General features: G+C 47.4%; 2 protein-coding genes across 2 annotated transcripts; one reads left to right on the top strand and one right to left on the bottom strand.

Moving 5' to 3' along the window:
- Nucleotides 1-1,453: 1,453 nt before the first annotated feature.
- On the bottom strand, nucleotides 1,454-12,267 carry TADA3 (transcriptional adaptor 3). Its single transcript, XM_037055639.1, has 9 exons — nucleotides 11,756-12,267; nucleotides 10,825-11,057; nucleotides 9,296-9,546; nucleotides 9,071-9,176; nucleotides 7,741-7,882; nucleotides 7,547-7,650; nucleotides 6,026-6,135; nucleotides 4,071-4,256; nucleotides 1,454-2,034 (listed from the first exon to the last, which is right to left on the bottom strand). Exons 2-9 carry the CDS (start codon nucleotides 11,029-11,031, stop codon nucleotides 1,842-1,844), a joined length of 1,299 nt encoding a protein of 432 aa, XP_036911534.1. The 5' UTR covers nucleotides 11,032-11,057; nucleotides 11,756-12,267; the 3' UTR covers nucleotides 1,454-1,841.
- A 262-nt stretch (nucleotides 12,268-12,529) lies between these two features.
- On the top strand, nucleotides 12,530-22,334 carry ARPC4 (actin related protein 2/3 complex subunit 4). The gene is made up of 6 exons (XM_037055644.1): nucleotides 12,530-12,661; nucleotides 15,381-15,499; nucleotides 16,917-17,028; nucleotides 18,078-18,173; nucleotides 19,150-19,320; nucleotides 21,466-22,334. The coding sequence occupies exons 1-6, from the start codon at nucleotides 12,545-12,547 to the stop codon at nucleotides 21,469-21,471; spliced, it is 621 nt and encodes a 206-aa protein (XP_036911539.1). The 5' UTR covers nucleotides 12,530-12,544; the 3' UTR covers nucleotides 21,472-22,334.
- Nucleotides 22,335-22,652: the final 318 nt, after the last annotated feature.

Here is a 22,652-nt window from a genome sequence, read left to right as displayed (position 1 = left end):
ATTAGGAGCCACTGTCAGCAAGTCAGATGGACTGAGGGTGAATCTTGGCTCAACCACTTATCAATCATTTGACTAAGCAAGGTATGTAACTTCCTAAAACTCAGGTTCCTCATCTGTGAAGGGATGTTCTTAGTACCTACCATATGGGGTAGACAAGATTCAGTAGTTTAATGAGTTTAGAATAGTTCCTGGTAACATTTACTGAGAAGAAAGACGAGAAACAATCTTCTTTCAGAATCCCTAAAGCTATCTTACAAAAGGCCTTTGATTGATCCAGCTTGGGTCACATGCCCATTCTTTGGACCAATCATTGTGGCTAAAGGGATGGAGTACTATGATTGGCCAACCTTGGGTCATTTGTCCAACCTAATTTGACAGCCCCACAAGAGCCACATGGAATGGCTGAGTATATAAGAATGCTGGTTGTCTTCACACTTAAAAAAAAATTCATTTATTTATTTTTAGACAGAGGGGCAGGGAGGGAAACATTTATCAGTTGCTCTCACATGTCCCTAGCTGGGGACCTGCCGTGCAATCTCCTAGGCATGTGCCCTGGGAATCAAACCAGTGACCTTTTGTTTCACAGGCTGGCACTCAATCCACTGAGCCACACCAGCCAGAGCCATCATATCTTTGTCTTTTCCTAACCTTATCTTTATGGATCAGTTCACAGGTCATTTCCTCGGAGACCTATCCCTTCCTCACAGTAAACTGCAAATTATTCTCAATTTGAGGCAGGGACAAGAGCTATTTATTCTGTCTTCCTGCCTGGGCTGTAGAAGAGACACTGTTAGTGGCCTTAACAACATCCAGTTCCCCTTCTTACTCAGATCTTTGTTGGGTTTCACTGTCTCTCCCCATTGCCTTGGACTTAGAGAGAAAGCAGACACTTGCTAATTTACAGCCATTGGAGCCATCCCTTGCCACAGTGGTTGGTTCAGTAACGGGTGAGACTTAATTTGGGCAAAACATAAGGGTGTCTAGAAAAGGCTTCTTGCTCTTTTGGATGGGCTGTGGAAGCCAGCCAGCTCTTTCCCACCCTCTTTTGTGCTGACTGCAAATGAGGAAGCATTGGGCTTCCCTTGACTGCTACTGGCTGCCACCAAACAGCTGGAGGGGAACCCAGTTTAGGTTGAAAGCTGTCACTCAGAAGACTATGGAGACACTCGGACACTTGACAGCCCTGAACTGCTGGACTGGCCAAGCCTGGAGGCCACCCTGCCCAGGCCTATCAAGCCCCTAGTCAATATATTTCTTTTCTTACTCCACTTTGAGCTGGGGGAATTGTTACCTGAAGCCACAAGTATCCTCAAATGTACTTCCTGATGCATTCAGGGGCAAGTGGCACACCGGTGAGAGCCACCAAACATGCTCTCCTGAACCTCCAGGAGAGCCACACCAGTTGCCTTCTACCCCACAACAGACATTCAAAGATTCTGGATGCTTTTTAAAAAAAAACCACAGCAGTCACTTTACTCTTTAAATTTGCACTTTACAAAACCACAAAGGAGAAGTCCTTGAGGGAGTGAGGGGTAGGCGTAGGGGAGTGGACAAAGGTAAAGGGAGGGGAAGAGGAAACCCCAGAAATGCTGTCTCCCTCATCTTGGGGACCAAGCACAGATGGGGCCCCAGGCCAGCCCAGCAGGGCCTCCGGTATCCCAGCTGTACACAGCTGGGCCAAAAGACTTCGGTGAAAGGCCTCAGCCCTCTAGAAACTGTTGCCATATAACATTTGACAGTCAGCCACAGGCTGAGGCTTCCAGCAGCCCAAATAAGAGAGTGGGCCTCCCGCCCCATCCTCCCCCAGGCCAGGGGAAGACGGTCTGAGGCAGGGGTGAGGGCTACCCATCCAGCAGCTTTAGGATGCTCTCCCGCTCCTTCAGAGTCTTCCAGGCCTGGTCTTTCTCCTTCTTGGTGGGGGTCCGCTTCTTTTGCCGGGCAGCCATGATCTTGCGGAAGGCATCCATGACCTCATTGTCTGCCATGCGGACCCGCTGCCTCAGCTCCTGCCGGCTCACCTCCTCCTTTGCCAGCCTGTGGGGATCAGCCAGCCAGGTGTCACAGGAAGCCCACGGAGTGGGTCCCCTTCTTCTTTCAGACTGAGCCCACCCACCATCCCAGAATGGCACTCCTAAGGACCATTTCAGACCAAAAAGCAAAGTTACTGAACCACACTTATATGGTGCTATATGCTAGTTACTATCTCAGCTGCTTCAAAAACATTAGGTCAGTTAATCCTCCTAACAACCCTGTGAGGTAGGTATGAAACTGGACTCAAAAAGGGTAATAAATGCCCCAAGATCCCACAACTAGTGAGTAGATCTAAATCAAGGCAGGCAAGCTCCAAAGAATCTTTCAAAGGTATTTTGGTGCCAGCAGAAGACCTGCTTACTTGAGCATTCAAATCCCAGAGCAACTAAGGGTCAAGGCAGCCTGAGGTCTGCAGGAGGCAGGTGAGATCCTAAACTGACTCCTCTGAATGGAATTCAACTCGTAAATCCCATCAATGGGAGAGCTGGAAGATTGCTTAGAGATCTGATCTACTTCAACCTGTAATATTCCAGAAGAGGAAGCTGCTGCATCAGGGCAGAAAATACCTTAAGGCCCTGCAGCTGGTCCATCGCAAGGCTGGGGGCTGCACTCCGGCCTCTGATAGCTCCAAGCTAGTTCCTTCACTGTCCATTACTTCTGTATCTGGACATCTCTGCTTCTTTCTCCACGCCCCCTCTTCCTATCTCTTTTATCTGTATTTTTCTCTCCTGGCCATTCAGACAGAACTAGAAAGAAGCTTTGGATTCAGCCTTGGGCTCAAGCTGAATCTTGGCTGTTTATTGGCTGTGTGACCTTCAGCAGGGCACTTGCTTCACTAGGCCTTTATTGCCTGCCCCAGGGTTGTAGTCAAGATTAAACGGAAGGTTGAACCGAAAGCACCTGGCACACAGCCAGCACTCGGGACACTCTATCCCTAAATACCCTAGCAGCTTCTCAGCAACTACCTCCTTTTAATGGTGCATGTGTTTATCACAATACCCATGTGGAGACTGCAAGCCCTCTGCTCTGCCTTTTTTGCTAGCCCAGCATAATGTTTACGAGAGGCAGAATTGGCCAAATGAACAAGTGTGCCCTGCTCTACTGGCGCTTTGTGAGGCGAAAAGATAGTACTTGCCTGTGAGAAGCAAGATTTAGTTGGGCTGCTTCTCGAGCTTCTCACTAAAAGGGCAGTGACTAGCATGATCTCCTTCCAGATGTCACCTATACCCTCGTTGTGACCAATGCAGGACAAAGGATGAGAGTCAATATAAAATGAATGACACTGTGACCAATTCCTTAAATAACTGGCCCTAAAACACTGGGTAACTTCAAGTGAAGGACCAATAATGGTCACAGATGCTGAACAAAATGTTCACAGTTGATGAATATAAGTGGAGAGTATATTGGTATTCATCATACTATTCCTCCAGATTTTCTGGGCACGTAAAATTTTTCATAAAAAACTTTGGGAGAGCAAAAAAAAAATAAGCATAAAAAGATTAAAAAATAAACCATACGACATGAATGTAGTTAATGCTACTGAACTATACACTCAAAAATGGTTTAGAGGGTCACCCTGGCCAGTGTGCCTCAGTTGGTTGGAGCACATCCCACAAACCAAAAGGCTGCAGGTTCAAATCCCAGTCAGGGCACATGCCTGGGTTGCCAGTTTGGTCTCCAGTATGAGAGCATATGGAGGGCAACTGACCGATGTTTCTCTGACTCATCAAAAAATTGAAAAAGAAACTAAAGCTATGTTTAAAAAAATGGTTTAGAGGGCCAACTTTATATAATGTGTTTTTCCCCACAAATGTAAGTAAATAAATTACATACGCCCGAGCCCTAGTCTGCAGGATTAGAATCTACTTGAGACAGAGTCTGTGGGTTGGTGCCTGGCACTGACAATTTTTTCAAGGCTCTCCAGGTGATTTAGAGGTCTTGCCGGTTTGGGAAGCCTGTTGTAAAGCCCCCCAGAGTGACACGCAATGGCCAAGGTCTCGTCAGCTAAGCCCTGGCCTGTGCATCCTGTCCACACTTACCTCAGCAGGTCATGCTTCTTGGTGCGGTTGTGGGCACTAAGTGCCTTCAGCTCAGCCTGCCGCTTGCGCAGCTCAGCAAGGACCTCGTCCTCTGAGTCCTCTGCAGGGCGGTCCTCAGACTCCAGCAGGCCCTGGGCGATCAGCTCCTCCTTGATGCGGCTCTCCAAGGACTTGGTATGTGGCACACTGCAGGGGAAGGCAGCCCTCAGTTTAACGGCCGGTTTTGAAGGAGGATTGCCCTCAGAGGTTCCCAAGGTTAGCGAACAACTTACTTTCTCTTTGGACACCCCTCTATATCTATCCAGTTAAAAAAGTAAAGAAAGACAGACAAATCTGGTTTTGTTTCAAACACAAGCAACATAGATCCATTGCCAAAAAACTTATAATGCCAACAACCCAAAGAGAACCTCTATGATTTTGTTACATTAATGTTATTTCGCTGTTAATGTCATATATAATATTCATATAGTTTATTATGTTATATATATTTAAAGGTTTTATTTATTTTTAGACAGGGGACGCAAGGGAGAAAGAAAGGGAGAGAAACCTCTCTCGACATGCAAGAAATACATCGAACTGTTGCCTCTCACACACCCTCCAGCTGGGGACCTGGCCCACAACCTAGGCATGTGCCCTGACGGGGAATCAAACCAGCAACTTTTCAGTTTGCAGGCCAGCCCTCAATCCACTGAGCCACACCAGCTAGGGTTATATATTTTAATTCTTACCCAAGGATATATTTATTTTTATTGGTTTTTGAGAGAGGAAGGGAAGGAGAGAGAGAGAAAAACATGGATTGGTTGCCTCCTACACGTGCCATGACCATAGATTGAACACACAACCTAGGACTGTGCCCTGACCAGGATTTGAACCTGCAACCCTTTAGTGTAATGCAATGATACTCCAACCAGGTGAGCCACTCATCCAGGGCCCACGAGCGCGCGCGCGCACACGCGCACACACACACACACACACACACACACACACTCCCTTATCAGCAAGGGATACATATGTTCTAAGATTCCTCCCAGTGGCTGCCTGAAACTGTGGATAGTACAGAACCCTATACATACTGTTTGTGTCTGTGTGTATATATATATGGTGTTAATTTATAAATTAGGTAGGCATGGTAAGAGACTAACTAATAATAGAACCATTATAACAATGTACTGTAATAAAAGTTATATGAATGTGGTCTTTCTCTGATAACCAGCTGATAACTGACATGGCTACTGAGTGACCAACTCGTGGGTACAGGACAGAGTGAGGACATGCTGGACAAAGGGATGGCTTACATCCCAGGGGTGATGAAGTGGATGGCATGAAATTTCATCACGCTACTCAGAAGAGCACACAATTGAACACTTACAACTTGCTAATTTCTGGAATTTTCCATTTAATATTTGTAGACTACAGTTGAGAGCAAGTAACTGAAACTGTGGAAGGCAAAACTGCAGATACGGCAGGAATTACCATGCTATATACATTCCAGATTTTCCTATGTATTATTTTCAGTCTTTATTATAGATCACTCGTTTTTTTCCCTGTGCACACAAAATATATCTTAAATAAAAAAGGGTTACACTGTATTGTGTTACAACTGACTTCTTCCTGACTCAGAACTGTAGTGTTTACATCTCTTTATGTCAATTAAGTACATTTCTGTAATGCAGTGAACAGCTGTAAGTTATTCTGTCAGACAGAGCTATGACAACTTAGCCAACCATTGACCTTCAGCTGGGCACTTAAGCTGTTTATAGTACAAACGAGCTATGATCAACAGTCCAGCACTAAGTTTGTTCTTGCAGAAATGCTGGGCCAGGGCAAGTGTTTGAGATTTTGGGGGGCTTTCTCAAACTTCTCTCGGCCTCCCTGTTAAGACCTTCCTGTGCCTAGACAGATAGGTCAACAGAAGCAGGGGCCAGATTGTGAGATGTAAATGGGACACCACTCACCTGAAGGGCTTGTTCTGGTTTCGAGGAGAAGTGCTTGCCCCATCAGCCCCTGATTCTTTCCCAGACATGTCAGGAATAGGAGAGTCCTCCATAGGGGAAATAATATTTTCCTAGAAGACCACATAAAGGGTGAAAGGAGAACTATAGTATTTCCATTTTCCAGCTCCCCTCTGACCTACATGGATAGTCTTTGCAGACTAGAAATGTCCTTTTATCTTTCTCATCTCAACCAGTACAGAAAGTTTTTCTGGCTTTCAAAAAGTTTTGATCATTTTAGAAACCCCTTTTTTGTTGTACTGATTCCCAAAGAAGGAAGCACAGCAGGGTGATGGCAGCACTAAATGACAGTAGTGAGAATAACTGAGGTTTGTTAGGTGTTCGCAACGCACCAGGCACCGTGCTAAGCACATTGTGGCAGAGGCTGCCAGCTGTCCAAAAGCCATTCTCACCTTTTTCCTGTGGCAGCTAGCCTTATTGCTGCCCATATACACTAGACTTCCCAGCCTCCTTTGCAATCAGATGTGGTTAAGTAACAAATTCTCTCTAGTGGAAAGTGATTACAAGAGATAAAAGCCACAGCATGTCATGACCTATCTACCTTCCCTCATACACTCTTCCTGGGTCTTCTGTGGGCTTTGAGGGGCAATCACACCCAGAGTGACTTTGTGCAGAGTGCATAGTTTTTTGTTTTTGTTTAAGATTTCATTTATTTAAGTTAGAGAGAGGGGGAGGGAGGGAAAAAGAGAGGGAGAGAAACATTGATTGGTTGCCTCTTGAACGCACGCTGACAGGGAATGCAACCTGCAACCCAGACATGTGCCCTCACTGGAAATCGAACCAGTGACCTGTCATCCTGCATGACAATGCCCAACCAACCAAGCTACACCAGTCAGGGCCAGAGTGAATGTTTAAGATGGCAAAGCCACCATAGCTGGTGTCCCTGTCTGATGGTGTAGGGCAGAGACCCACACCCACACCTCAGCCAGCCCGAAGTAAGTGCCCCAGACTGCTGCATAAGAGAAACATACACAACTATGTTTGGCCCAGAGAGGAAACCAAGGATCAGTGAGGTGAAGGGATGAGCCAAAGGTCAGACAGAGAACATAAAGAAAAGGGTCTCTGAACCTGAAGTTTGAGTCCTGCTTCTATGTATCAGCTGTGTGACCTCAAGCAAACAGGTCCCTTTTCTTGAGCCTCTATCTTCCTGAATGTAACATGGGGCTAATCACTGTCTTTGCCTCCAGCGAGAGGGTGTATGGAAAGCCACTTGCACAGGGCTCAGCCCTTAGCCAACACTCAGCAAAAGTAACTGTGAAGGAGAGGCTCCCTTTGGGGGAGGTTAGAGACTGGGAGGGTTATAACAGGGGCTTCTAGGATACTGGTGATATTTCATTATGCACATGTGTTCATTGTGAAAAGTTATCAAGCTATACATTTATGACCTATGTACTTTTTGAAATGTATACTTCAATAAAAAAACTAAATAAAACATTAGTTGCAGTTTGGGGTTGGGGCGCTCACCTCCACCAAAGCCTGTAGGAGGCGCTGAGTCAGGGCACCAAACGGGCACCCATCTTCCGGCTGCTCATGCTGGGCCTCGGATTTCTTCAGCAGGGCATCCACATCTGAAGCAGGCAGAGAAAGAGTGGGCAACTGGGCAGAAGTCTGGGGACTCACATTACGGCCTGGGGTAGGCAATGAGGTGAGGGGCCTACCTTTAGTGTCCAGTTCAGTCAGTGGCCCCATAAGGCCTTTCTTTTTGTCAGCCACAGCTGCTGCCCGGGCTCCATCCTTCTGCTCCTCCAGCAGGTCCTCCTGTGCCCAGCGCTGGGAGTAGTGTTTTCCCAGGGGCGGGATCTGTAGGAGAGATCCCACAGGCTCAAAGAGGTAAATACAGGCCCTTCCTTCTTTCCCTCATCTGCCTCCCAAGTACCTAGCTCAGGGTGGAGGCCTGTGCCTGGTGTAGGTGAGAAGGTACAAAGAAAATTAAATCTCTACACTCAATCTAGTACGGGAGATGGGTACATAAAGAACTAAAGCATACACAGAAGCCACTATGGAGCAATTTCCAAGATATGAGTTACAGAATGGCATGTGTATATGGCACATCTCAGGTCACAGCTCTTGTCTCTAGAGGCCTTGGGCTCAGGAGAGGAAAGTGACTTTTGTAATTGCTTGAATTTATTACTGCCAAAGGGATTACTTTTTCAAATAAAAATTTTAAAATTCAAGTAAGTGTCAGAGACCAAGGTCTTGTGGCAGCCCAAAATGACACCAACTTTCTCCTGGGGAAGCTGCAAAGGCATTTTGGCGGAAGTAACGTGAGACCAGGGTCTGACGGGTCAGTCAGTCTGCCAAGGGGAAAAGAGCGTATGAGGAGGTCCAGAGCGAGCAGGGACCCTGGGTCGGCCTGCCGTAAGGTGCTTGGGTAAGGTGCTTGGTGGGGCTGGTGAATGTAGCAGTGAAGAGATGGCACGGCCAAGGAAACTGGAGAGGGGCACTGGGCAGCGTCGCCAAGGACAGAGACACTTGGACTTGATCCTATGGGTGATGGAAGCCAGGAGAAGCCCAAGAGCAGGGTTGTATCACACCTGATAGTGGACCTATGGGAGAGCTTCCTCCAATACTTTGCTCTATTTCCTACACTTTCTTTAATGGAATCTTTTTTATTTTCATCATTAAAAAAATAAACTTTTACATATTAAAGAAAGAAAAGCCCCTCTGGAGACAGGAAGTAATAAGAGACTGTTTGGGTAGAAGCTGATGGAAGCTTTGAACCAAAGCATAGGGGATGGAGATATGGTAACAAGGGACAGCCTCACTGAAGTCGATGTCTTAGAATATAGTAACCATCTGGTTGGGGTAGAAGGGGGATTATGCAAGGAGAAAGCTGGGCGACTGGGTGTCGGGTGGGTTAATGGGGCCGGCAGGAGACTAGGCAGGGTAGGGGAAGGAAGATGACACATGACTTTAGGATCTTTGATTCTGAGGCACCTCCGAGTCCTCTTGCTCTCCACCATGTCTGCAAAGGCTCAGGGTTTCTACCTTGTAATGTTCAGCCTCATCTTCTGGGGGTTTCAGTAGCTCCTCTAGTGTGCGTACCTCCTCACTGGTGATATCAGCACAGTAGGGCTCCACTGAAGCCCAGAACCTGCAGAGAGAAGCAGATCCTAAGTGGGCACCCCATGCCCCACCAGCCTCTGCCCAGGGCACCTCCACAGTCTCTAATTCCCAAATCCCAAAGCCCCTCTATGTTCTCTGGCCCAGAACCTGTTGGGGGCATCATTCTTGGGGATCCGCGGCACGTCAATGGGGTCATCAGTGAACTCATATTCCTGGATCTTGGGCTGAAGGTTTTTGGATTTGGGTCGCCCGGGGCCAGGGCCTGGTCCATGTCCTGCCTTCCCTTCCAGTTTCTGCTTCTTGGGCTTCCCATGTTTGGGGGGAGCCCCAAGCTCATGGTCTCGACCCAGCTTCAGGAATCGCCGGTCACCTTTCTTATCCTGCCAGTCGGTGAGGATCTGAAATTCAGAAACTGTCACTGAGGGGGAGAAGGGAAGACACAAGACAACTCTTTCCCCAGTGAAGAATTAGGATCCAGATTTTGAGGAGGCATCAAGGTCTTTCCCAATCCCCTTTTTATTTACCAAACTCCTACTCCTTCAAACTCAGCTCCTTTTCTGTGCCCATCTCACAGGATTTTATTCATATAATTCTCACCACTCCATTCTTTGTCTGTATTTTAATTCACCTCCATAGAATTTAGTACAAAGGCCACACAAATGACCCTAGTACATGCTAACTCTGGGGAAATATACTGGTGGTTAACTTTTTGGTGAAGGCAAGCAAGAGTCTCCCAGCAAAACTTCACTGGGATGCCTCCTCTGCATCAGTTATCAGCTTCTTAGCTACTAATATGCAATAGACTATGCCACAGCCCCACCTGAAAAGCTTCAGTGAATTCCCAGGGCCCCCAAGTTGACTTTATCTATCCTTCGAGGTCCAGTGGGAATGGCATCTTCTTCCTCTAAAGTTTCTGGCACTTTGCACCTATGCTGTAGGCCCGGTTGTGTTATATGGCCACACTAAAAGGAACAGCATACTTGGTGGAGACCAAGAAGCTCATCTGAACCAGCTCTGTTCCCCAGGATCTGGCATAGCACCTGGCACACAGACCTCAGGAGATGTTTATGCAATGAACGGAAATAATCAGAGTAATACCAATAACATTTGAAATGCTGACTTAGTGTCAGACACGGGGCTGAGCCTTTGCAAAAAATCTCTCTTAATCCTCACAAAACTTCTGAGGTAGGTCCATTTTTCAGTTTGCAGACAGGGAACTGATACTCAAAAATAGGATGTAACTTTCCCAAAGTCACACAGCTAGGAAACAACAGCACTAGCAAATGCTTAGGTCAGGATTCAAAAGCAGGTCTCCATGCTAGAGTTCCCCTAGTGCCCCTAATCATAACACATCCCCTGGTACTCGTCTGACCTCCGCCTTTTAGTTGGCAAACTCCCTTAAAGCCAGAATTTTCCTAATTACCTCTCTCTAATGATCTGTACAGTACGCACAATATAATTGGGGGGGGGGGATGTCAATAAATGCTTAGTGAATTAGAAATCTTGCAATTTATGAGGACGATGCACATTCCTGAACATCATACAAGCCCGATTTGGGTCTCTCTCTGCCCCTCTAACCTCCTGTCCCACAGACCTTAGCAGATGGGGCTAACTCAATAACCCACCCATAACTTATCACAGTCCATCCCTGGTGATATCCTCTCTGTAGGTATCACCTGGGTTTCAGCCTCCAAAACTCGCAGGCGCCGGCTGGCAGAGGAAAGCAGGGTCTCAAGCTCCAGCTGAAGAGTGTCCAGCTCCTCGATGCCGATGCCGTCATCCTCAGAGCGAGCCAGCACTGCTGTGTACCGTGGACAAACTTTCAGGTGGTCCACAGACTTGAAGTCGTGGAACTGCAAGGGGCAGTCCTTCAGCTCACTCATGGCCCAGGACACAGGACACTATGGAACTGGAGAGAAGACCATTGATGGGAGGTGAAATGTCACAAGAAAAGCCCAAGGGCTCCCTCCATCTTAGAAGAGCCTCAAGGAGAAAGACAGGCTTCAGTACCCTACTGACAAGGTTGATGACACAGGTCCTACTTACAGAACACCTACTGTGCACCAAGCAAAGTGCAGACATCTTACCAGTTTCCCACTGAATTCTTCACCCAACCCTATGAGCAGGTATCAAAGTGATCTCCACTTTACAAATGAGGAAACAGAGACTATGTAAGGGTGGGTACATGCCCAGGCTTACCAAGATGCAGGCAGTTAGTTCTAAGTATGGGCCCCTCATCACCAGGATCTAACATGCCCTGTCTTCCCCAGTGCTCTTCCCTTTTGTTCTTTTCCTTCTGGAGATCAGCTAAGCTCAAGTTCCAAGCATCTCATTCTTACAATGTTAATGTTTGCTGTGCCTCCCAGCCTTGTCTTGTCTCACCCCCTCCCACCTTTGCTTCTGACAATGATAAGGAATGTAGCTGGTAAGCCAGGCATACCTGGGTCCAAGACCAGGCTTTACCATTTTCTATTTATGTGACCCTGATGATGTTACTTAACCTTCTTGAGTCTCGGTTTTTCCATCTGTAAAATGGGGACAAAAGAAGTCTGGGTCTGTTTCCCCATAAGTCTGAATCTGTAAAATGGGGATAACAATAGTACCTACCTCCCCGGGATGTTCTGAGGATTAAGAGATGATGCTCGTCAAGAGCCCAGTTCAGTGCCTGGCACAGAAGAAGTGGGACTGCTTAATGGTTGGTCCCACCCTTGGGTCGTCCCAATACCCCGCCTTCAGCGTCCCCGTCCTCTTGGGACCCCCTAATGCGGCCCCCGCCCCCTCTGCCTCCACACTCCGACCACCTACGGCCCTCGGGCCGCGAGAGGGGGCGGGGAGTTCCGGTTGGTGGATCAACCACCCGGAACTGGCTAGAAGCGGGCCCCCTGCAGCTGACGCGGGGGTGGAGAAACGCAAGGACCAGCCCACAGTGGCTTGCAGGGGAGGGTTTGCCGGCCGCCAGCTAGCCCACTGCAGGTGGGGTGAGGGGTAACGCCTCGGGTGCACCCGAGGGAACTGCCGGGGCTGGAGGGCGGGGCTAGGCAGCCTGGTTTTCGGTCTGGCGGTTAGTCCCGCCGAGCCCCAGGGGCTGGCGATAGGAGGGGCCCGGAGAAAGGATGGGGGCGCAGGACCGGAAGGAACGAAGGTCTCCTCCGCCTCGCCTTTTCCAAATATGGTGCCCAACCTGCGGCTGGGCTACACCATTGCATAACTATGGGGGAAAGAGCGACAAAGAGGGCAAGAAGCCCAAAGTAAAAAGCTAGAGATGCATGGACAACGGGAGAAGCCTGAGTACCAATTTGAAACTTAAAGAGATTGGAAAAATCAAGACAAGCCCAGCGGGAAAACAACAAAAGGACCAAGTTTTGCAAGGCTCCCCTTCCCCCACTCGAAGCACAGATGGTAACGTCCGGAAGTCCGGGACGAGACTGCGGCTGCGCTTCTCGGGGAAGGGCAGGCGTCCGGGCCTGGCCACTTCCGCACTTCCGCTTTCCGGCCCAGCCAGCGCCCGCGATGGTGAGAGTGCCGGGCCCCCGGCCAGGACCCCCCCCCCCCAACCCCGCTGGCGCCCCGTACCTGTTTTTCTCAAAGCTATGGGTCTGGGGGATATTACGGTTTTGCAAGGGAGAGGCCCAGGGCCGAGGGATGCTGGAGGGTTGGGGGCATGATGAGGCTGGGAGAAAGAGGGCGGGGTAGGGGCCGAAGTGAGGAAGGGTCAAGCGGATGACGCCCTTGTAAGAAGCAGTTCTGCTGGCTTTACGGTCTGCTTTCTCGGGATATGTAGGGAATACTCTTGATGCTTGGAGGAAGCCGGAAGTGATGCTTCCTAGGTTCGTGGTAGTGTCTCCTAGGCACATAGTAGGCCTCAGCCCGTTGCAGAGTTGGCCGAGGCATGCAGTAGGGCCACGTCCCCAACCAGAATAGAACTTCACTAAATAACGCCGCTTTGTTCTCTCACTTGAACCGAGTTTTCCAAGGGAAGCACCTACACTTCTGTATCCCATTCTTTTCCTTACCCTCTGCTTTGCTTCTACCGTACTGACGGATCGACCTCTTTTATACTGCCTCCACCTAGGCCCCTTTGAGGCTATAGCTCAACCGTGTTAGTCTTACTGTGTTACGTGAGATCTCATACTGCTGATCCCTTCCTCCCAGGAAATGCTCCCGTTTGGTTGGTAATTATTGGTATTTGGAGTTAGTTGGTAATTATTTAGTCTCCTGGCTCTGCTGACCTTGTGACTCCTAAATCTGCCTTCCTAGTTCTCTTTTGCAAGGTTTGTCTGGCTATCCTAAAGACACCTTGACATTAGGCCTCCGGAGCAAAACTCCACTTCTCCCCTAAACTTGCTTGTCCTCCTTTGTTCCTTATGGCTATATCTCTCAATTTTCTTGAAAAGCAAGTTAATACTGAGTTATTACATGAGGCTATGTCTATTTTAATTGTGAAAGGGCAGGCGTCACAGCGCTAGTCACCTAAAATTCAGCCTTTTCAGGTTTACCATCTATGAATTTTGACAGTCTTGTAACCATTGCTACAATCAAGGTACAGAACTTTTCTATCACCTCAAAATGTTCTCTCAAGCCCCTCTCCCCCCACCCCAGGCAACCAGTGATTCCCCCCCGTATAGTTTTGCCTTTTCCAGATTGTCATAAATGGAATTGTTCAATATGTAGGCTTTTTAATATGGCTTCTTACATCTGAGATTCATCCATGTTGTGTGTGCCAGTAGTTATTGTTATTGCTGAGTAGTATTTCATTGTATTGATGGACCATAGTTTGTTGGAATGTGTTTTTATTCACAATCATTTACATCCCCTGTGATACTCTCTGCTCATCCTGTTCCACAGTCCCAGTCCAGGCTCTCATCAGCACTCTTTGAATAACCCTCTCTGCATTATGTCTCACTTCCCTCTCCAGGCCATTCTCCACAGAGCCTTCATGCAGCTCTAGTCACACAACTTCCCCCTCAGAAAGCACCAGCAGTTCCTTACCACCATAAAAGAAAAGTTAAACTCAGTAGCCTGGCATTTGAGATTCTCCATGAATCTCCAGGCTACTATTGCAGCGTCATCTACTCAATCTAAAATATTTCCCATATACAGCAACGTTGCACTCATTACTACTCCAGAACTCTTAATGCCTTGTTGTGTGATCCTAATCTTGCACTACTTTCATTCATTTATTGTACAGAAAATAAGACACTATATACATATGTTAGATACTAACAGAGCTAGGTGTAAAATAATGTAGATTTGGATAAAGTAGAGATGGTCTTTTGAAGCTGACAGTCTATAGTGAAGGAGAGATCACTTTACTAAAGATGTATGACGAATGTGTCATGGTAAATTATGAGAAATGCTCTGAAGGGGAAGTCAAGAAAGACTTCTCTGAGGAAGGAAGAGGTTTTCCCTGAATAACTCAACATCTGAAGGATGACTTAGGCAAAGAAAGGGTAGCAAAGCCTGCAGACAGATAAGTTCAGCATGTGAGAAACCCTGAGGTGGGAAAGAACTTGGCTAATATAAGGAAATGATAGGCCAATGTACCTAGAAGCTGATCCTTCTAGAGGGACTCTCCTTCTGTCATTGTAAAATTCTAATCCTTTTCTATCTTCAAGTGAAGATAGACTAAGGATTAGAATTTTCTTTCACTTTTTCAAGTGAAAGCCCACTTCTACAAACATAACTTGTAAATCTATGTCACAGTTATCCTGTGTACTGTAGTTTTCCCTCCCCATTGAGCTGTTTGATAGAGATGGTATTAATCTTTGAATTTCCAGCACCTAGCTGGGTGCATAACACATAGTAGACTTACCCGTTTTTTGCTTCAAAAGATAGGCAATTATTCACCTATAAGCCTCTAAACTGGAGTTTCTCACCTTTAGCACTACATGGGGCTGAATGATTCTTTGGTACACATTGTAGAATGTTTAGTGATATGCCTGGCCCCTATCTTCTCAGTGCCAGTGGCACTCCCATCCCAAGTAGTGTCGGTGAAAAGTCTCAAAATTGCTGAGTGCCCCCTGGCAGGCAAAATGCTCGCCCGTTGAGAACCACTGGTCTAGACTTAGAATGGAAAGCACCTTGAAGGCCTCGTCTGCTCTGTTTACTTTGGTGTTGGAAAGCCTGACACCCCCAGCACCCCCAGTACGGCCTGGCTCCAGAGTAGCTAGGGCAGGGGGCCAGTGGGTTTGGTGAGACAGATTCTGATCTTCCCTTGGGGTTTTTCCTACAGACTGCCACTCTCCGCCCCTACCTGAGTGCCGTGCGGGCCACACTGCAGGCTGCCCTCTGCCTGGAGAACTTCTCTTCCCAGGTTGTGGAACGACACAACAAGCCGGAGGTAGAAGTCAGGTAGGGAAGGAAAAGGTCAGGGTGGGGGTGATGGGTGCAGCCTCAGATGGCTGTTGTCTAGAATGTGCCTTGAACTTCCATTTTGGCATGGTCAGGACAACAACAGTTCACATATTTTGTCTTGCTGCCAGATGGGAACAGTGGTTCCTAATTTGGAGTTCATGAAATAGGGTCAGTGGGTTGGCAGGACAAAACCCAGGGGAGAAGCTACTCTGGAGCCGAGATTGGTTGACACAAGGTGGGACATCTTAGAGCCGTTCATGAAGTATTTCCTGTAGTATTACTACACCCACTGGCAGTTTGAGAAGAAAGTGGAGAATTTGGTTATCTGAGATGTTATCTCTTTTTTTCTAATTTAAATATAAAGGATTAAACATATTTTATATTTATTTATTTTTTGGAGAGGGAAAGAGGGAGAGAGACATCAATGTGCAAGAGAAACATTGACCAGCTGTCTCTTGTACCCTGACTGGGTTTCAAACTGGCAACCCTTTGGTTCATAGGCTGGTGCTCAATCTAGTGAGCCACACCAGCCAGGGTAAAATCAGGGAGTCTTTTCCCCCAACCAACCTGGACTCAATAATTATCTCCTGCAAATATTCTGCAGTTCTGCATTTTGGATTCTTTGATCTAGTTTATGTTTTCTAAACAAGTTGTTATTTTTATGCCTTAAAGTTTAATCTGGGACATACATATATAAATGAGATACATGGCATTACTACGCTATGTTGATATGATTGGAATTTTTAAAAAATGACAAGATGTTAGCAAGTGTCGTGTTATGTTTCTGAACATACATGGTTTCTACTAGGCACTTCAATATGACAACAGCTCACAGACACCACCACCACAGTAATTACCATTACATAGATCTGGGAACCTAGAGGCATCAAAACGGGGGCTGAGCTGAGAGGGGTCTTAATGCTGAAGAAGCGAATCAGTAAGGATTGATCATTAAAACATGCCAAATTGTGTTAGTTTGTCCTTCTCTCTAAGGTATCCTATTCCTTAAATGGCATGTGGGCTTGTCTGTAGTTACTAAATTAAGAGTTACCATTTGTAAAACTAACTTGTGTCAGGCATGCTGTTGGACACTTGATCATTTTTTATCTCTCTCAGTCCTTGCCAGTGGAACAGGAATGAGTCGTTTTACAGATGAGAAAATGGAGATTCCAGTAGAGTAACTTTCCCAAGGAAAATAACAGGAGGCTGGATTTCAAAACCTTTCCACCCTGACTCCAGAGCCTGTGCTCTTTGCATTGGAGAGTATGCTCACAGGCGCCCGTCTGAGGGCACCCCGTTTGTGAGGCTCCTTGGACTGTGGTCTCAGAGAGTGATTCCGGGACCTGCTGTGAGGATTTCCCCAAATAGTCTGTCCCTCTCTAGTACAGTGGCCTTTGTGACATTGTGTTTTCAGGAGTAGCAAAGAGCTCCTGTTACAACCTGTGACCATCAGCAGGAATGAGAAGGAAAAGGTTTTGATTGAGGGCTCCATCAACTCTGTCCGGGTCAGCATTGCTGTGAAACAGGTGAGCTCACCACAGAGCCCCCACCTCTGCCGGAAGCCAGGGATCCCCATCTGAGAGATCAGGGTGGATGGAAACCAGACTCTTTTTTCTTGAATGTACCCAGGAAACAGGTGGAATGAAGAGCGAGCAACTCCCATCTTTTAGGCTGCCCTGGAATAAGTCCAGTTCTGGAAAATAAATAGTACCAGTACTAGTGGTAGTCATAAACTCTGAAAGTAAGATTAAGAGTAAAAAATAAAGTGCAATTTCTTATGTTTCCTCAAACAACATTTTACAAATGTCTAACATTCTCACCACCTCCATCATTTTTGCCATATCAATGGATTACCTAGACAGTTACTTACTTAATAATTTTCTTTAAATTGGGTTAGTTTCTTTAAAAGAAACACAAGTGGAAAAACCGTATCACTTGCCAAATGGAGGGAACTCTAAAAAATATGCATAGTGAAACCAAAACTGATTATGTTGCCTACAGAAAGCTCTACTCCTGGGGCTTACTGTCGTTAAGAGGAGATTACCAAGTGTTGGGGACCATTCAGGGCATACCAGTGCCCAGCTGCAAAATTTTTCTTTTAGAAATCTTGAGAGCTCAGCAGGGAGAAATGAGATTGTTTGGTGTTCCGTGTTACTAAAGTGGAGACCACTTGAGGTTATCTCTGGTACCCCAGGTGAGGTGTGTCACAGACTCGGGGAAATGCAGCACTAGTGAGATGAGAAAAGGAAAGGCGTCTTTGAATATAGGTGAGGACTCTGGAAGGACAGGTTAGAAGACTCAGGTTCACCAGAGTTTTACCTCTCTGGTGGGCAGAGATCAGATCATGTTAAAATGCCGTGCTGGAGGTGCTCTCATGTTGTAGAGCACCCCGCCCCCCCCCACCCTTCGGTTGGCACCCAAGTGCCCATGATTCAGGCAGTGATGTCTCCCAGTACCAAAGCCCACTGCCTCCAGTGAGCCTGGGGGGTATTAGGTCAGAGGACCAGGCTATAGATTTCTGTTGGCCTAGGGTATCAGCTTTCGGGAAACAACGTTTCTGCTTTGCTCTCAATAGGCTGATGAGATTGAGAAGATTTTATGCCACAAGTTCATGCGCTTCATGATGATGCGAGCAGAGAATTTCTTTATCCTTCGAAGGAAACCAGTGGAGGTGAGACCATGTGATTCACGTGATCATAATACTCAGGATTCTATCACCGAATCCACTGTCACTGGCACAGAATTGTTTTCTAGAACCAAGATTGCAACTTCTCCAGCTGTAGGGTGTCCACCCAACTGCTTGAGTTGGGAGTTGGCCTTCATATCAGCTAGAGTAAGGGGGGTTGGCTTAGGAAAAGTTAGGTCTGCCTCAAGCATGGAAATGGCAAAAAAAGAGCAAACATGTTGTTCATCTTTCCAGAGCCCATAGTCTAGCAACGGAAAGTCAGACCATAATAAGTCAGACCCTGTCTGAGCTTTGCCACCAACTGATTTCATAACCTTTCAAGGATACAGTTGACATTGGGTCAGTTGTTGCTGACTTTGTACTTGAGTCCTCTCCACAGACTCCCGGTCAGTTTGACCTAAAGTATCCTCGGGGACCAAGCAACTCCCACACAGAGCAACACACACCATCATAAGATACATTAGGTGTGTTGGAGATGTCCTCATTCTCAGCTAAAATCTTCCGGTCATAGATCTAGCCTCTGAGCCCACCCAGAATTAGTAAAACCTTTCCTGAACACGCAGCCCCTCTGGTAGTTAGACACTCTGTTCCATCCCTCTTCCACAGATCTCTTTTCTGCAGACTGAATGTTCCCTGTTTGATTAGATGCTTCTCTAACAAGATTTCAAGTCCCTTCACTTGCCCCTGACTCGTTCTGAATGCAATTATCTGTGCCCTAGATAGTCTTCCCAAAACATCTCATTTACGCAGAACACTCAACTGGGTTCAGCTCATTGGATCCAGCCAACAGATGCCCCATGAGAGTGGGTGGGCTGCTGACTGAAAGGTGTGTTGCTTGAGAGAAGACCATAGCCAGCTGGAAGCATGTGACTGAGTGAACAGAGGTCATAGACAGCTGAGTTCCCCTTGAGACACTAATATTCTCCTGTTTCTTTTCCTCTCTGCTGTCTTCCTTCCTTAGGGGTATGACATCAGTTTTCTGATCACCAACTTCCACACAGAGCAGATGTATAAACACAAATTAGTGGACTTCGTGATCCACTTCATGGAGGAGATCGACAAAGAGATCAGTGAGATGAAACTGTCAGTCAATGCCCGTGCCCGCATTGTGGCTGAGGAGTTTCTCAAGAATGTAAGTAGGGGCCTTCCTGGTTTCCTTCCAGAGGTAGATGGAGTCATGGGTCCTGTTGAGAGCTTAGCATCTGGCAGGAAAGTGGTGCCAGTGTGTGAATGGCCCCTGAGGCCTTTAGGAAATAAATTAATTGTATATCTATAGAAATATAATTATCAATAGTACCAATAGGCTTTTGGATTGAACTAGTGGGGCCTCAGGGTTGGAGGACCTGAGCTTCATCCTTGAGAGCTATAGGACATTTTCCATAACTGGGTGTCTGGGGGATGTCTCTTGTGGTCTTTTATGGGGACTTAGATGCTGGTTTCTGCATCTCAAAATGAACACAGTGTCCTTCCCTCTATCTAGTTCAAACCCCAGGCGAAGCAAAATAAATCCACATGTGAATTTTTCTAGGCATGTAGGACAGTTAATTGCAGTGTAATCCCTCTTCTCAAACAGACTTAAATGTTTTCCTTTAGTGTCTGTTTCTCAGGCTTGAAGTCATGATTTCATCAACCTGCTTTCCATCACTTTCCTGGCCTAAGTCCCCTGGATCCCTCTTCAGTTGTCTGTGCCTTCCTAACTGAAAGGGCTGCCCTCCTGTGAAGAGGAGGAATTGTAAACACTGATGAACTGATGACACAGTTGTTCTTGTTTAGATGTTCAGGACGTGCCTTCTTCTTCTTCTTTTTCTTTTTCCAAACAATCTTTGGTTTGTTGACATGTTCTGCTCAGCGTTGACTGTGACCCTTAGATGGTGGACTTAGTGTTTATTCCTGCCATTGCATACAACCCCAGCCCAGAAGCAGCCCAGATTCCTATAAATGGAAATTACATCCTCTTCCCCTGGGCTTTAACTGTACTGAGGGCAGCTAGCGTGCAGGGTAGCTGTCCTGTGCGCACAGGGTGGCGTGCCCATTCAGGTCGCTCGGGCTGTGTGGTCACACCGCCTGAGCGAGCGCCTCCTGGGGCTCGGGGCTGGGGCAGCACCTCTCAGCTAAGCCTGTTTTCTTAGAAGCAAAATGAGGAGACTGAGTAATTAATCTGAACCTTGTCAGTGTGGTTGAACAATGAGGAAAAGTATGGAAAACATGCCATTTGGCACATAAGTCAACGTTCTATGTATAATAGTACCAATAGGCTTTTGGACTGAACTGTGAAGAAAAATGGTTCTTGTCCTAATTTAATATTTAGGTCATTCATTCATCAGTCATTTTTATGATAATTATATTTCTATAGATATACAATTAAAAGTACATTCACGTGTCTCATTTAATACCTCAAACAGTCTTTGAGTCAGGTGTTAATCCCCATTTTACAGATGAGTAAACAGGATTAACAGGTTCAATCACCTGCTGGAGGTCCCTTAGCCAGTAAGTGGGAAAACTATGACTTGGAGCTAGGCTTCAGACTCTGGCGGGGTCACACACTCAGCTGCCTTCCAGGGCTGGGCAGGTAACGTACATGAGGAAGTGGGTAGTATGGGGGCCCAGCAAGCACATGCCTCGCCTGAAACAGATCACTAGCACACAGCTTCATCTTACAGCTTTTCCAAAGAAAACCAGAATTTGGATTTGTATCCAGAATCTTTCATATTTTCAAGGTTGGCCACTAATTCATATTCTTTTAAACACTGTGTGGGCCTAGCACCGCTCATTTTGGGGCTGGGTCATTTGTTGGTCTGTACAATGTCCAGGGCTGGTCTTGGCACCATGGGGGACACTTGATGGCAGAAAACATTTCAAGGGTCTGTCCTGGTTGGACCACACAGAGCTTGACACAAAGTACTCAGCTCTCTGAGTCCCCAAGCCCTGCATCTCTAAAGAAGGCAACCTCTGTTCACCAGTTAGGTGCTGTGACAGCACTTTCTAGCAGCTTCTGTGGTGTGGCCAAGGGGAGCTGTGGAAAAGCCCGTACCACCTGTAATTTCTCTGCCTTGTCTGGTGCTGGGGTTTACAGCCAGTGCCCCAAAGGTCACTGCTGAATTAGAAAGAGCCATACCCACAGGGGTGTCCTGGGACCAGCCCTGCCCCTCAGATCTAAGCAGAGTGGCTGCTCTCGGGTCGGCCCACCTCCCCCACCCCACCTCCCCCCCCGCCCTGCAGCAGGCCTACTGGGGTACAGCAGTAACTATCATTTACCATCTCTTGGTTCTCTTGACAGTTTTAAACGTCTGGCTGGATCTCGTGGCCTTCCCCCTCAGAATCCCGTGTCTCTGAAGTCGTCCTGGAGTTACTTCTCGGACCAGCAGTGGAAGCAGAGAAGGGGAACTGGGTTGGGGTGGGCATCAGACGTGGGGGGGGGTGTGCTTGCTAGCTGGCAACAAAGCAGCAGTGGACCTGCCCCAAGGCCACACGTGCCTGGTCAGGCTGGCTTCTGATGTTCAGTCCCCTGGGCTGGGACAGATTTTTTTTAACGTCTTGAAACTTAAACTGTGCTTGTAGGAGACTGTAATCTTTTTGTCTTTTTTTTTTTTTTTTAAACAATCTCCACCTCCAGTGGCTGTGACTGGTCCCAGTGATTGTACCTTATTGGTCGCTGTGGGTCTGGGCGGGCCTGGAGCCAGAAGGCGACTACTGTTCCTCCCCCAATCCACCCTGTATGGGGAGGGAAGGAGGTTTCAGACTCTAGTTCCTCTCCTTTGCCCTCTTATTCTCAAGCCTCCTTGGGCCCATTAGCAGTGGCCAGCTTCCTGAGCTCTGCCTGAAGATGGCTACCCAGCACTGGTTGGGGACAAGGGCTGAACCAGTGGCCACCAGCCATGCCTAGGAGCTGGAGCGAGAAAGCCAGGTAACCTCTGGCCACAGGGGCTGCTTCAAGCCCTCCCAGCTGAGAGGGGCCAGTGTTTCGCCTTGTCTGTCAGTGCAGTGCCTGTTCTAAAGGTAGAGAGGTGAGTCCTACCAGATTCCTGGCTGGGGCCCTTTCACCGGCTCTGGCTCCTCTGCTCCCATGCTCGCTGTACCTTTTCTTATTCCAGTGGATCCTCCCTCCCTTGATTAAAGTCTCTTCTTGCCCCTTTGGGGCTGCATGAGGTCTGGGCTCTGTGTGCATATGTAAAAGGGGTGGTGGGGCTTTTTCCTTAAAACCACATGGCTGGTACTTGGGCCTGGGGCCACCGCCAGAAAGTCTTATGATTGGTCCCTGACATCCCTTGCGTTGCAGTGTAGACACCGCTCATTTGTAACACTGTACTCTGCCTAAAAGAGCCTTGGTCCTTTCCACCTGATGCGCTAATTTGGGCTAAAAGCCAACTTCAGAGTGATAATGATCCCTTTTATGGCTAGGGTAGCTGAGGTTCTATGAGATGTAGCAGCTTCACCCAAAGCTAGCCACTGAGCAAGAGGATAGAT

The sequence above is a fragment of the Sturnira hondurensis genome, unplaced genomic scaffold (genome assembly GCF_014824575.4).
Source record: "Sturnira hondurensis isolate 20B ecotype Veracruz unplaced genomic scaffold, ASM1482457v3 Scaffold0008723, whole genome shotgun sequence".
Taxonomy (NCBI): Eukaryota; Metazoa; Chordata; class Mammalia; order Chiroptera; family Phyllostomidae; genus Sturnira; species Sturnira hondurensis.
The sequence above is the reverse complement of the archived record's forward strand: the minus strand, read 5'-3'. Positions and strand labels throughout refer to the sequence as shown.